Source organism: Magallana gigas, chromosome 7 (assembly GCF_963853765.1).
Source record: "Magallana gigas chromosome 7, xbMagGiga1.1, whole genome shotgun sequence".
In the NCBI taxonomy this organism is placed as follows: Eukaryota; Metazoa; Mollusca; class Bivalvia; order Ostreida; family Ostreidae; genus Magallana; species Magallana gigas.
The window spans coordinates 15,534,815-15,550,779 of NC_088859.1; the positions used below are offsets into that span (position 1 = coordinate 15,534,815).

At 32.3% G+C, this 15,965-nt stretch overlaps 2 protein-coding genes across 2 annotated transcripts; one reads left to right on the plus strand and one right to left on the minus strand.

The window, feature by feature from the left end:
- Positions 1–1,117: 1,117 nt before the first annotated feature.
- LOC136269800 (tripartite motif-containing protein 2-like) lies at positions 1,118–4,564 on the plus strand. The gene is made up of 2 exons (XM_066065044.1): positions 1,118–1,258; positions 2,511–4,564. The coding sequence occupies exon 2, from the start codon at positions 2,531–2,533 to the stop codon at positions 4,562–4,564; it is 2,034 nt and encodes a 677-aa protein (XP_065921116.1). The 5' UTR covers positions 1,118–1,258; positions 2,511–2,530.
- Positions 4,565–6,467: 1,903 nt separating this feature from the next.
- On the minus strand, positions 6,468–11,362 carry LOC136270140 (otolin-1-A-like). Its single transcript, XM_066066777.1, has 5 exons — positions 11,204–11,362; positions 7,806–7,850; positions 7,157–7,627; positions 6,963–6,991; positions 6,468–6,621 (listed from the first exon to the last, which is right to left on the minus strand). The coding sequence occupies exons 1-5, from the start codon at positions 11,274–11,276 to the stop codon at positions 6,502–6,504; spliced, it is 738 nt and encodes a 245-aa protein (XP_065922849.1). The 5' UTR covers positions 11,277–11,362; the 3' UTR covers positions 6,468–6,501.
- Positions 11,363–15,965: the final 4,603 nt, after the last annotated feature.

Here is a 15,965-nt window from a genome sequence, read left to right on the forward strand (position 1 = left end):
TCGGACCTCTTTGAAAATGAATGTACAAATAAAAGACCTGCTGATATATTCACAAACAGTAGAATGGTATTTCTCTTCCAAAGACCACAAGAACAGTATCATCGTATAGGCATCAAGTCCTGAAATCGCTTGCAGTGAACCAGTCTCCCGTCATAACGGGTTAAGGATTACCTTAGAACATTAAACTAGGAAAAGATTAATGAAATATGACATTTGATAACATCTTTTTTGCCGCATCCAATTATAGGGCACAAAATGGTCTTCTGCCACAAAATGTCTTTATGATAATTCAATAATAAAGCTACTTGACAAATTATAATTTTCAAGCTTAAATGCAATCATAAATGCTAATTTTCTTACGTTTTACGATTACTTTTTTATTTTGTTAAGAATGATGATAATATAAACAATAAAATTCTTCTTTGATGATTCATTCGGGTTATGAGGTTAGCGATTATTACCAAAACAATTACATAACTCGCTAACGTCATGTATTTTTTTTCTCCAATGTCGCCACCTTCATATCCCGCATGAATTATTAAAGAAAGCATTTTGTTGGGTTTTTTTAATGAACGAATAGGGCTTGCAGAATGAAATATGAATTTAAGTTAAGTGATTACCATAAGCACACTGAAGTAAGTGTATATATGCCATTGTTCAAATGAAAAATTGATTTTGCAATAATACACGATATGTGCCACATATGAGGTAAGAACTGCGAACGGAAGTATTATTTACTTAATTTTGAATATCTTAATTACAGAAATACCAAAATATTTGGATGTAAAGAATAGGCGGGATTCGGGCGTTAGCACTCGTAGTTCTTTTGGCAAATTATTTGCGACTTAAGTTAACTTTGTATAGGAGTGGCAAATGTTGATTATGTTAAACTAAGAATATGATGCAAAATTGAAATTGTCAAGGATTTTTATCTTCCATTGAAGAGATTTTTATTTACCTGTATCTTAAAACTATTAATGTTTTGGCATATTTGACGAAGGAAAAACAATTTTTTTTGTTAACATACTTTGTCAAATTCAATTTGTTGCAACATTTACAAAGAACCATAACCCCTGAACGTCAGAAAGGAGTGTTAACTATACGTCACTACACTCATCTTATCTGTGCAAGTTACTAATAGGTCTGAACCCCCCCCCCCCCCGAAAAAAGTTTTCCAGTGTTAAAGATTATTATTCGGAAATGAACAAACTGGTTCAATAGTATCTCGCACGTACAGTGCACGAGTGCATTTAAGAAGGTAAGATTGTAATTATCATTTCAGTTTCTGATCAATTCAGTTACATATAAAAGCATTTAAACCGAAAGTTGTGTTTTTATGAAGAATAACTATTTTTCGGTTTAAAATCATTTATGAACGCAACCTGATAGGCACAGTATTTTGTAGCTATATCAATATTGGGTTCACAAACATAAAGGCGTTTTATGTTCAGTCTGTGCACTGAGCCAACTTTGCAAAAATGCATAAATTTTATATTACCATGTAATAGAGGTATACTCTTCGTTTTAAATCAAATACTTTTGAAATCCGTTGAAGTCCATTTTTCCTTGTAATTTTAATGAATTCTAATAATACTTTAAGCAAGCGAGATTTTATTTTATGACGCCTCATGACACGTATACAGGTTTTAAAAGTACTGATACATCTAGGGTGTCATATGTAGGTTATCGTTTAATAGTAGTTTAACCCTTAAAAAGAGAATGAAAGAAATACATGTAAGAGAAATGTCATGCTAAAAAACTTATAAAGTTAACATTGCTTCAATGACATTTGAAATAGAAGCAGTGTTGTAATGAGAACAATATACAGATTAATTTATGGGGATTTATATTTGGAAAAGAAATACTTTCGATTTGGAAATGAGGAAGTGACTCTTGATTTAGGTGATCAGGCCCCACCGTCACCAACATTTCAAATCCCATAACTCAGTTCTTAACTCAAATTCTCACAAGAAATTAACATAACTTGAAGAGTATTTGCATCTCCATTTAACTTTTTAAACTTGAGTGTTTTCATTTCCGCATACTGACAAGCTTACAATTATTATGTAATTTTTATTGAGCAATTATATCAAAGGGTCAATTTGGTTTTGTGACACCGATTTTATTTATAGCTATTTTATAATTTACAATTGCAAAAAAGAAATAAAAATTGTTTATTACTAAGGTAATCGATGCTTACAATAATATTTTTGTTAAAGCTGTTTTTGTTTAATTCGTCAAGCGGACATTTATTTTTTTATTTGTCTATAGTATCTGTATTATTTGTCTTTGAAAGCTTTCTTTGATAGCCTTAACATATATGTAATATACATTTAGCGGTAATATTAAAGTTACAAATTATGACATTGTATATTATCAATGAATATTTGACTTATGATAAACATTGAAATGACACTTTAAAAATGTGGCTTCATGTAATATAATAGATTGAATAAGTCTTATTCAAGATGTAAATCCTACAATTGATATAAAGCTTCAAATTTTCACAGATTGCTAAAAGTCTTGAATAATGACATCTAAGAATGAAGCCCAACAGATCTCGGTATGTGATCTGTGTCAGCAACCAGTCTCGTTTTTCTGCAGGCGATGCGGGGACAATCTATGTGACCCCTGTGCCTTAAAGCATCTTCGCGTGAAATCTAAAAACGGCCATGACATTGTAGATTTCGTCAGTAAGGATGATGACGACGACACATGTCATTGTGATTACCATCCACAAAACGATTGTTCCGCATTCTGCGAGACTTGTGATGCTCCGATATGCATTCTTTGTGTATCTATCAAACACAAATCGCACGAAATGTCCGAGCTCTCCGATAAAATCGAAGAAGTTTTAAAAGTTATTGCACGGGAAAATGATCGACTTCAGTCACACAAACAAGAATTAGAAAGAATTATGGAACACACAACAAAGCTGTTGTTCTCGATAACGTCGTTTTATAAACAGAAAAAAGATGAAGTTACAGCAAAGGGAGAAGAGTGGCACAAACATATCGAGAATACCGTGACGAAACTTCACCAGGAACTGGATGACATGCAAAAAGAACACGAGGGTGTATTGCTTAAACAAAAGAAAGAGTTTGAAGAAATAATTGGAAATGTGGATGAAATAAACGGGAAAGCTCTGAAAGATCGGAAATCAAAAAACGTCAAAGAAATGCGAACATTAATACCTGTGATGGAGAAACAAGAAATATTGAGTGAGATCTCTCAATATTCATTTCCGACATTCTATGAATGTAAAATAGATACAAATTATTTGAAATCATATTTTGGATACGTTGAAAAATTACCGGAAAAGAAAATCCCACTATTAGGAAATAAACTTAGCGAAATTGACTTTTCGATTAAAACTATATTAGAGGTACCAATGGTTTTGTCCGTTATAGATACTAGGGTCCCTGTTGCTGCTGCTGCTGCTGCAGAGGAGGAGGAGGAGGAGGAGGAGGAGGAGGAGGAGGAGGAACCTCGTCTGTATGACATGGCTGTTACGGACGATAACATAGATGTACCAACGGTTGCTTCTGTCATACAGGAGGAGGAGGTGGCGGAGGAGGTGGCGGAGGAGGAAAAGGAAGAATCTCGTCTATATGACATGGCTGTTACGGACGATAACATAGATGTACCAACGGTTGCTTCTGTCATACAGGAGGAGCAGGAGGAGGAGGAGGAGGAGGAGGAATCTCGTTGGTATGACATGGCTGTTACGGACGATAACATAGATGTGCCAACGATTGCTTCTGTCATACAGGAGGAGGAGGAGGAGGAGGAGGAGGAGGAGGAGGAGGAGGAGGAGGAGGAGGAGGAGTTTCGTCTGTATAACATGGCTGTTACGGACGATAACAAAGTGTGGATTGGAGGAGCAAGGAGTGAACTGAAGTTGTATGATCTCCAGGGACGCCTGCACCACGCCGTCAGCATTACTTGTGTAGGCTTATATGTTTGTATTTCCAACAATCAAGTAGTGTTCAGTGATATTAACACAGTGAAAATAATATCTGACACCGATATTGTAGATACAATGTTCACTACCGGAAACTGGGAGCCATATGGCATTACATGCGTTGCGCCTGGTGATCTACTGGTCTGTCTTTTTAAAGACGATCAGTCAAAAGTCGTCCGATACAGTAGTACCGGAACCGTGCTTCAGGAAATCCAGTACGACTCTCAGTGTCAACCTCTGTACCAATACGCGATTTATATCGCTGAAAATGTCAACGGGGACATAATTGTAACTGACTACAAGAAAAACGCAGTCATTGCTGTCAATAGGTTGGGTATATTCCGATACTCATACTCGGGACAGGACAGTAATTTTGAGGTTTCTTCAGTTGCCACTGATTCCGTTGGTCACGTTATCGTTATAGATTTTGGTGGTGACAAGATTCACATGCTGGACAGGGACGGACGATTCCTGAGGTACATCATTCCTGATGAAGGAATAACAAATCCACGCGGCGTGTGTATCCTTGGTCACGGTGATATGATGGTGGGAGAGTGTCTGACCGGAATAGCCAAAAGAATCAAATACTTAGAAGAATGAATACATCAGTTTTTTAAATTAATTTAAAGAAACATGCAATTTGTTTAAATGGTTTTACAAATTTTACATTCTGATTTCAAAAACACTACAATCATTGTATAGAAATTTAAATGAGTGAACTATGACAAAAAGAATTCTTAAAAAGATTCACTTTCATATAACAACAAAGCCGGTAAAATTTTGAGAAAAATCATAATATCTGTTGAGGTTTAAAAAAATATAGTAACTCTTGGGAATCTTTCATTTTACTTACTCTCTTTAATACTATTCCATGGGTTCAAACATCTTTACTAAATCTTTACAGAGTTTATATGTATTTAGTTTATAGTGATGAGAAACATTCAATTTCACCCACATTGACTCAATATTTTTAAAATCACGATTCTTTAACAAACATCGATATTGGTATTTATCCCGTCTTTTTTATATTCTGTAAAACTGTTGTCAGTTTGTTTAAGTCAATTCCTACACACATTCACACATTTCACAACACAAAGAAATGACCTGTTAAGTAATTTGAGTGATTTGTTACACTTTTGATTTTTACTTGCCATTCTACGGATTAATCTTTTTTTTTAATAAACAGTAAGATTGTACAATCATTTTAGGGGATATTTTCTAATTTTGCCCCCCCCCCCGCAAAAACATGAACCTTTTTATGTCAACTCGACCTCATGCTAGCATTACCCATGTAATAAATATATATATTATACGTTTTGACTGTAATGCGAAACTTTTCTCCAGGATGTGGAGGACCCTTTAATACCCTTTATATACATAAAACCTAATTTTCTTTATACTATGGGATCATAGAGATTTCACGATATCCTTTTTATATATGCATGTCTACAACAGCAACAACACAATAATGCCCATAAAGTGGCATTATGTCTCTTAGTTTTGTTACATTTACATGTTACAATAGGTTGTTTTTTTTTCATTCATCTACAGGCATGGGACTGTAATTCATTTTATGTAAATATATGCGATTCGTCAGACATGAGTTTATATTTAATCAGAGTTTTGTTTCAAATCGTTTACATTTTAATGAAGACATTTTTTTTTTTAGAAATTCTACCAAGTTAAGCAATGATATGATTTACTTGATTTAATCTACATCGACTTTGTATTTTTTCTGAGATTAATGTCTTGCCTAATATATATTTGCTGCTGGTTTTACCCATGTTTTTTTTAATGCTACAAAAATTCATTTATTAAAGAAATTTAACTGCTTTCCATCTTCTGTTGAAGTGATTTTCGTCTTTTCTACATCGTTTATTCGTTGGAACAACTTTTTGATTTTCTAGACATCTTTAAATGCTTCCATGAACAAAAAACAAATGATTTTTATTATAACGAAAACTGTACATTGACAGAACACGATTTTAAATTGCTGTTAACCATCATGACCATCCGTTTTGTTTAAGTCTAATGAAGTCTGATTATGGTAAAGCTGTTGTCAATAATAGGAAATAACATTCTCTTCAATCTGTCTTGATTTTTGTGATTTTTTAATGATATTAACAATAGCTTTTATAAAAATAGATTTAATTTAGTTTGTGTAACACCCCCCGTAAAAAAAATAGTACATGTAGTAAATAAAAAAGTAGATAAACAACATCCAAAACAAACAACGCCCCCCCCCCCAAAAAAAAAAAACTCCACACAAACAAAATATGTAGCTACTGACATCAATGAGCTTGTTAAGTACACAGTCGTGCATTAAATTTAGTGTGCTTATAGCAAACAAACATTACATCGTGAAAAAAGGACAGTTTTAGTCAACCCATAAATTTCTGAACTCCGTTATAGAAAATACTTTAAATGTGGTAATAAATCTTTGTTTCTTCAGACTTACAGGTCTGAAAATAAATCTTTGGTCATAAAAAGTGAAATAAAAGTATTACATACGAGGACATAAAAAGATCCATGTGTTTTTATTCGAGATTCAGATTAACATTGAAACTTAAGGTTTTTTCTTCCAAATAGGGATCATTACGTTTAAAACTCGAGGATTTTCCTGCAAACCCATGGGAAAACATGATTCTCTCCATTTCCTAAAAAGAAAAAGGGCAATATATACATGTATTATTTTTTCAATTTTTTTCTCAAAGCGATGTCGGCTTCAGATGCAAACAGCATTTGGTTTCTATTCCGAATATTTTCATTACATATATAAATAATACATAAAATGTAAATCAATGAATATTTAATATTTTTCTTCATAAAGTTAAAATGGTCAAATAAATTTTCATTTCATTGAAAATTATTTAACAGATTCACTTTTACCATCTGTTTTCCAACGACAAATAATTCTAGGTTTAAGTTCATTAATTAAATAAAGGAAAAATATCTTTGACATTAACATGTATGAGAACTTCTGATGAATTCATATTACCTCAATTCTGAACCTCAGCCTCTTGAAGTCTAGGTGAAAAAAAGTAGTATTGTTACGGTATGCAAAAGAAGATGTCATATAAGATCGTATATGAAATGTATGTACATGCATCATGTATCATGAATAATGCTAATTCACAACAAAAAATCATTTTTTTTTTATTTGCAGTAGCATATGATACAATTAAACCTTACTAAAACCACTGCAAACTTCGGAGCAGCTCCGAGATCTTCCAGGCAGTCCAGGTAGCCCGGGATTACCATCTTGTCCTGGCTGACCAAATCGTCCAGGAATTCCCGGATCCCCCCTCTGTCCTTTGGGCCCCCTGTAACCAGGTTTACCGTCATCCCCGTCTTTACCAGCTTCCCCCGGAGGACCTCTTGCGCCCGGAAGTCCTACATCTCCAGAATTCCCTATTTGTCCTTGTTCTCCTCTATCACCACTGTCTCCTTTATCCCCACTATCCCCTTCCTCCCCTGGATGACCAGCCTGACCGTCTTCCCCAGGTAACCCCTTGTCTCCAGGGTCTCCTTTCTCCCCCTGGTCACCTCTGCGGCCCGGGTGTCCCATGTCACCTGTTTCCCCTTGATCTCCTCTCTCTCCTTTCATGCCTCTTGGTCCAAGTTCTCCTTGATTTCCGGTAGCCCCGGAAGGACCCATACATCCTGATAAATAAAACATATAACTCATTTGATATTTCACTTTAGTTAAATTTACTCACTTGCTCGGTCTGGTAATACAATTTTTATTCTTGTAACTAAAGAAAGATTCAAAAGGAAACGAAAATGCCTAAGAAAGTATTTTATTAGTATAATAAGATTGAATAAATGATTGTACTAGTACCTGTCGGGCAATCTGAAAAATCACCAATTCTTCCAGGCAGGAGGCCTACAATAAATATATTGTTTAATTTTTAATTTTTTTTTTTTATTTGCAATTTTTTTTAATTATATTTTTCACATTCATACATACACAAACACACCATAGATTATAAGTAATTATACTATAAAGTTGATACAATCAGGAAAAAAAAACTATATGACTTCTGCTCTAGATCTTGTATATATTAAACATTACAGAAAAGATTTTTCCATTCAGACCATATTGTATTATGTTTGTAAAAAGAAGAATTTCTAATTGCTAGACAACTTTCAATTTCATATCTATAAAGTAAATGACACATTAGTCCAGCAATGTTTGGGGGTTTTTTATTACAAAGACATTGAAAAATATACTGTTTGGTAAATCTATACTACTATATTAAAATAATAGACTCGAATTTTTGGTCTTTAATACCGAGAAATCGGAAGAATATTGTCTTTTGTTTTATATATTTTAAACATCATTGGTACTTGAAGATTACTAATTTGTTTTTATTTTTTCTCAGTTAAGCTTCGTTAATTAATAATCAACGAAAATTCCTCGAAAAATCCCGGAAATCACCTGGATTTTTTGGATTTTACAATCTTGCGCTTGCGCAATACATTCACGCTAAGTGGATCTTTTGTTTATGTTTCCACAATATCACATCTGTATGAATAAACTCAGATATGATGATACAAATACGGGTAAATTTCCACTGGACTTTTGCTATATATTCTGTTCATAATTTCTTATGAGAGAAAGTATAAAATAACAAATATACAAATTCAACTAATTACTTACTTTTGTCTTCGTGATGACAAAAAATATTTGATTACATGCAAAAAAGTTGCATTATATTTGTTAGGAGAGTGAAGATAGAATATGTTTTATCGTAAAAATGAATAATGTCCTACGGACCCAGTTTGACAAAGAAAATACGAGTACGTTCGTGAAAAGGTGTTGGATTCTTCCATTCTATGAATTAATTTTTGAAAGGTATTTGCAGTCTCAAACAGGTTTGTTGTGATGAATATGACTGCATGTTATTTTCAACGCAATTATATTAATGTTCTCCAAAATCGTTTTGGAGCGATTCTGCAATTTTCTGCTACATTACGGGTATAAGGGAGGCATTCTAACTGTGGTGAGGGTCTTTCCCGAGATACAGTTAGATTATTCAAACTAAGGAAAGTGTAGTGAAATTATAATAGCATTATAGTAGGCGTATAGCTTTGTTATGTAAATGTCAATAATAAGGTGTGTCGATGTACCTATTTCGTAAATGTCCGATATGCAACATTTTATGTCAACCCGTGCACGCATGGGTCAAAGTCTAGTAAAATTAGAAAATTAATGACTAAATTTGACTTTGAGAGAGGAGCCTCTCCGAATAATATATTGATTACATTAAAACCAACTCTCTTTGAGACAGTATTGTAAATATGCATACTCAAACTATTCCAGATAGCAAGTACAGTAGGGCAAGATGTGAAAATATGTTCAATGGTTTCAACTTCACTCTTGCAGAAAGTACAAGTGTCATTATCAACTAATTTTAACTTTTTCAAGTAAGCTTTAACTGGGAGAAGTCTATGTAATGTTCTATATTGTAACCATTGTATAGAAGAGTCTTTAGTGACCTTGAAACATATTTTAGACACATCCTGTAAAATTAATTCAGGATATCCTCTTTGTACAATAGTGGAATTCCATCTTCTAATTGATGTTGGTAAAATACCTACTGTATTAGTATTAATTAATTTGTAAATATGCTTGGTACATTTCTTGTATAAAAGAATTTCAACACAATGATAAGGAACAAAAGGACCAATGCTATGGCTGTAGGTTTCCTTACAGAACTTTGAACTTTTTACAAACTTTGCTACAGCACTAATCATACTGTTGTATTGCATAAAACATATTACAAAATTGAATTTCTTTTCAAAATCAGATTTTGATAGAAATGATCCATTTTCATATAAAAAGTCTTTCACAATTTTAACACCTCTTCTGTACCATTCTTTATAAAACACAGGCTTTTTATCCACCTTAATTTTAGAATTAAACCAAACTGGAACATATGTTATGTTATCATTTGAAATTCGACTTTGGTTAAAATGTGTATTCAATACAATAAGCCATGACTTCAGAACATCTCTCCAAAAAGTATTGGTACAGTTGTTCAAAAGATTTTCAATAAAAGCATCACCAAAATCCAAAAATCCAGACACAATATCTCCAAACACTGCTTTAAAAATACTCAACCAAGATTGTCCCCCCCCCCCTGCACTAGTCTTTGTATCCAGGAACACTTTAAAGAAATTATAAAATTATTCAAGTTCACCATATTCAGGCCTCCTGCAAAGAGGTTTTGTGTCACGACTGAGCGTTTAATTTTATCACACTTGGATTTCCAAAAAAATCTAAAAAAATCATTGTTTAAAAAATTAATTGTTTCTATTCTTGGATTTGGTAATGAAATAAGTAAATGGTTTATTTTTGGAATAATAAGACTTTTAAGTACAGTAAGTCTTCCTATGTGAGTAAGAATCCGCCTTTCCCATTGTTGGATGAGTGCAGAGATTTTTGGAATTTGAATATTATAATTTAATTCTGGAATTTGTTCCAAGTCAACAGAAAAATGAATACCTAATAATACAAATTCAGTGGCCCCCCAATCTAATTTCCATCTAGAGTGATGAAAGACTTCAGATGAAAATTTCTTTGAGCCAAACCATATAATTTTTGTTTTTGAGCTATTAACTTTCAACCCCGATATTTTTGAAAATAATTCTAAAGTTTCGAGAGCATTAAATAAAGATGAAGCAGAACCGTCAAGAATAAGGGATGTATCATCTGCATACTGGGATATTTTATGTTCTCTATCATACACAAAAATGCCTCTAATATCTTTATTTTTTTTAATTAGTATAGCCAATATTTCAGCACAAAGAATGAAAAGAATGAAAATTTTTAAAAAAATTGTTATGCCGCAGAAAAAAATAATTTTCTTCGCAAATGATCGTTTTATTTTGTGGTTATATTAACTTTCGAACGTGTACATGTACATTGGTTTTCAGGAAACTAAATAAGAATTCAAGCAAGATTTCATCTGTGTCCACAAAAGAATATCGTTGCCGTTTCCATTAAGCAGGCCTTTTTATTTTGTGGTTTGCAGTCCATATAATGCACAGTCCAATTTAAAAGTAAATCGGCAAAAACTGCGAATCATTTTGATCATAATGGTGTAAGAGCTCTCTCTTGCTAAACAGCGGCGTACTTTTCAAACAATACATGCCATTTCCTTATTTCTATGATTCTTACAGAAACCACTATACGAAGATGACTGCGTTAAAAGTAACGTGTTAAATACTAACCAAATTCAGAAAGGCCTCGACTCTGTACCACAAACAAGACCAACACCGCACTGATCCACACTGGACGAATCATTGGGACTTTCTGAGACGCGTGTTACACATCGAGTGACTTTGGACTTAAATGTTTTCTTAGATCAGATGATACGACTAATAGAATTTTTAATGATTTTCCTTTTTAAATGTATATATATCTCGATATCGATTTTATCACACATCTTAGGTACTAATGTATTATAATAACCTACGCGCGTATTATAAACGGATGCGCCTTTTTTAATTGATTCAGGAAATGCAGCATATATATGTATTTTATTAATCATTACGTACACACTATGATTATTTTTTTTCAGTGTAATCTCTTATTTGATTTTGTGTTAATTTTTTAACTTGCGTTTTGTGTTTTGTTTGATTTATGCAAATTTTTTGTATATTTCTAAAATAAATTCTTGTAACTCATAAAATGAAATGCAACTTTTAGTTTGATATCAGAAAACACATGATAACATTAACAAAATTGAGAAAATGAAAGTTTGACAATAGTCATATCAAATTATGACCAAGGCCTTTAGAGCGATTGTCCATTCAAAACGCAGTTCATATAATTTTGTAATATATACCAAAATGCACTAATCAGTCCAAACTGTATGCTTTCTATTGATGTTCAGTTTAAGTCTGTTTCATGGTTATTAGATGAAGCTTTCTTAATTGCCTTTTATTGATTTGATAGCTAATTGAACATATTCATTGATTAACGATATTATAATACGTTAGACACATTTCATTAAGTGTTTCGATGTAAGATTAGATCTTCTTTTAAGATAAAATTCAGATATGATATGTTATCTAAGTGAACCATTTAAAACATTCCAGTAGTGAGGATATAAGAATTCCTTAAATGTACCGTACAGAAAAAAAAACAACAACAACGAAAAAAAGTCCCTGTCAGTACAGCCGGTATACGTAAAATTCTGGTGATAGAAATTATAAATTATGCTTTATAGTTAGTAGACGTTAATTTCATACACAGAAATGCTTGTATTGTCTTAAAAATAAAAGGAGAAGGATCATTATTTGTAATATTAATTTGTAATTTTGATCGTCGGCAATGACAATATTTACGATGGTCTCCCATCTGGCCGTTTAGGACAGAGATGTGCCAACTCCGTACCATGGCCTCGGACGTTCAATAATCTTCAGAGAAAACATTCTGCAGTTAACATTTACAAATTTCTCTGAATCTTAACCTCTCTTATTATTGATATAAAAGTAAGTATAGTATCTCTAGTTCATTACGTGGCATAAAAGAGATATACGTACATCTAGGAAAGGGATAGTAATTACCGAAACATAGCCTCAGACCCCCTTCGCTCCCCTGGCAATTTTAAATCAGCTGACCTTTAATATTTACGTTTTAAAAAAAAACAATTCAGATTAACACAGCGTACTTGTATAGATAAACTTTTTCAAAAAAATATTTTTGAGAAACAAAAGGTAGTAATTGAAAATATTATACACTGCAGACATGTGATGAACATCATAGAAAAATTGTATACGATATGCATTCCTGTGAAAACTGGCTTTATAGAAGTTTTCCACGCACCCGCCGGGTCGCACTAATACCATGTCTTTTTCGTATTTTTATATAGGTATTTACGTTTTTAGTCGAATTCGTACATTTTATATTTTGTGATGGTTAAGCTACCCGAGAAGACTGCTTTTCAACGAACCCGTAGGAGGAGGTCAATATTCTCCTCCGAGGGTACCTGAATCATCATGTTTGGTTTATGAAAATAACTAATTTATTAAGTTTTATTATGGGAAATATCAAAAATATGATGAAAGATTTATGCGTTATTGAGAGTATGAATAAGTATTTACATATGTGGGTAAATTGTCAGCCAATAGAAATGTGTAACTTTTCTTTTCAAAATGTGTGCTTAAGGATTTTGGCTCCTGAAATAATAGTAATGTTAATCATCCGAAAACCTCTTGGATATAAAGATGGGAACCTAAAATGTTCATTTATTTTATTTGTGACCCATGTCACATGCCATTTTGGGAAATATAGGGCCCCAAACAGAACTGATAATTTCCCTGAAATTTTTGCTAAAATTTGACATAGAAATTTATTATTTGAAGAAATCAAACAAATATATATGGTTTCAACTATTATTTAGTTATTATTATAATAAAGTATGAAGTTGAACACAGGTAGTGACTATAAAAGTAAAATATAAGTCAAAGTTTATAACTTCTTGCTTTACGGGTGGCTTCAAAGGCCAGTACATACTGTAATGAACACAACAACGGATGTTACAAAATTTTGGAGTTATCAAATTATAACGCAAATTAAAAAAATTATAGTAATGTAATCTTTCCAAAACTTTGCATACAAATAGACATACATTTATGGGTCACATCTAAAAAAAATTTGAGATATAGCATGAAATAAGCTGATTTTAGACCAAAACTGAAGTAATTTTTTTCTTAACTTTTATGAAATATAAGCTTAATATGCCAAAATATATCAATAGAAATTTCAAAATACATGTATTAATTAAATATCTATTTTAGAGCATCATGAATATATCGTAACACACAAACTATCTAGAAGTTTGGTCTGCGCTGAAAATTAGGAAGCTAAAGTAACAGTACTCTATATCAACTGAGTTATGAAAATTGTTCATTTCCCTCTTGAAAACCTTACGCCACAAAATATAGTCCCCTACTAAACTCTGTAAAAATGTAATTTATTTTTAAAACATTTTATACAATAAAGTTTAGTTATCACTGTAAAATATAAATAGATATACTACTAGAATTAATATGTGATGCAGAATTTCAGACTAGAGGTGAACCAAAATGGCTACCCAAAACCTAACGAGCGAACCTCTTTTTTAATATCTCTTTGTGTTTAACTTTTGAGGATTTGGAGCATGTTTATGCATCTAAATTTAATATAACTGTGTATCTCAGTTGAAAAGAATTGACAACATCATATTCTAATAAGAAAAGTTAAGACTAGGAATAGTTAACAAAAAACAAACCAAACAAAAAAAGAGTAGAATAAATTTATATAAAACGTGTCACTATGCTTCTGTATATATATTCACAAGAAGACCTTGGAATTACCGGTCACAACATGTAAACAAGAGGCCCATGGGACCACATCGCTCACCTGAGCAACAATGGGCGTTCAAAAGATATTGTGTCGTATGGTCCCTCGGTAGAATAACAAAAAAATAAATATTGTAATGTATGCGAATTTTACACTTATTTTTGCATACACGTAATCTTTGACATTGTACCTTCATGAAATACTATTTTTTACCAGAATAAGAAAATCCTACGCAAGATATAAAACTAAACATTTGGTAGGAGTACACTGTTAAGTTGTTAACTTCCAATTCCCTATATTTTCGTCCTGCCCCCCTCCCCCACTTAATAAAGCAATCAAAATATATGAGAGCATATAGGTACATTTTTTTCCATCAAATACTTACTAGTTATTGTATTTTAAAAAAAAATATAATAGTTATTGTTTTTTTATTTTAAAAATCTTACATGTATAGATGTGAAGAAGAAAATTGTACCTCAATGTGCTCATTCCTCAAATTTAAAACATTCAAAAATTTAGTTGTCTTCTCCATTATAATTAACGAGGCCGAGTACAGAACGAGTACGCACGCTTTCGCGCAGCGTTTCATTTTTTTGCTTTGTTGACGCCATGGTATGATAGTTTCAACTGCAGATATTCAGCGAAATTTGTTGAAAATAGCTCGTTTGATGCATAAAATTGATATCATATTGTGGAATAAACATAAATGTCTCGAAGTATAAGCTATATTTGGGCTCGGGTTGAAAACGTGAAGAGAGTTCAGCAAGCCTAGCCCTCTGCCACGTTTTCTTAACCCGCCTAAATATAGCTTATAATTCATGTATTTCAAAACAGTAACCATGTATTTTATATTAATGACCTTAAATATGTGACGTTATATATTTATTTATTACTAAACTATGTCTAAATGTTTTAATAATACTATAAAGATCACCATTTTCGTCTTTGTCAAATAAAAAATAGCCATTATCTGACAAACTGGGAAATTCATGGGCATACAACAAAACAACTTTGATAAGACCTCTGGAACAAACCAGGAGGTAAAGGGTTTTTTTTTATTTGACCACTTGATGCCTTTTAGCAATAACTTTAATATGTAGAACAGAAAAATTAATTTCTAGGGCAGAAGTTTAAGAAAATTGTAAAAAAAAAAATGAGCAAAATTGATACATTTCAAGCAAAATCCCATAGGGTCCTATGTTAAAAATTAACAAACTTTGAGATGACCCCTTTAACAAACGGTGTGGTAAATCTCTTATTTTTTTTATCAAAAAATAATTTTATCAGTAGAAATTCATGTTAAACATTTCATTCAAAAATCTAGGGCAGAAATAATTAGACCCGGCCTCGTTAAATGACTGTTATTTACTTCGCGTACAAACCAGGATAATGTTCCGCTGTGATATTTTCTTAGGAATAGCGATAACTACTTTATCCCCGCAACAGAAATGTGTCAGAACTATGGAAACTGTTTTAAAGATGTCGTTTTTATTTAACCCGTGTCTGAAAAACTATGAAAATTGATGTAGATTTCACATTATTTATTGTATAAAGAGGGGGCCCCAGAGAGTAGGTATATACAGAATATCATTCTTTATTTTGTTTGTACAAGTATTTAACATACTTTAATTCATATAGAATTTC

What these genes read in the sequence shown, in the direction of transcription:
- LOC136269800 (XM_066065044.1), top strand. Translation starts at nt 2,531, where the DNA reads ATGACATCTAAGAATGAAGCCCAACAGATCTCGGTATGTGATCTGTGT.
- LOC136270140 (XM_066066777.1), bottom strand. Translation starts at nt 11,276, where the DNA reads ATGATTCGTCCAGTGTGGATCAGTGCGGTGTTGGTCTTGTTTGTGGTA. An exon ending in TCGAGGCCTTTCTGAATTTG is followed by an intron (nt 7,851 to 11,203) that starts GTTAGTATTTAA and finishes TATTTATTGTAG; the next exon opens with GCCTCCTGCCTGGAAGAATT. An exon ending in GGCTGAGGTTCAGAATTGAG is followed by an intron (nt 6,622 to 6,962) that starts GTAATATGAATT and finishes TTTTCTTTTTAG; the next exon opens with GAAATGGAGAGAATCATGTT.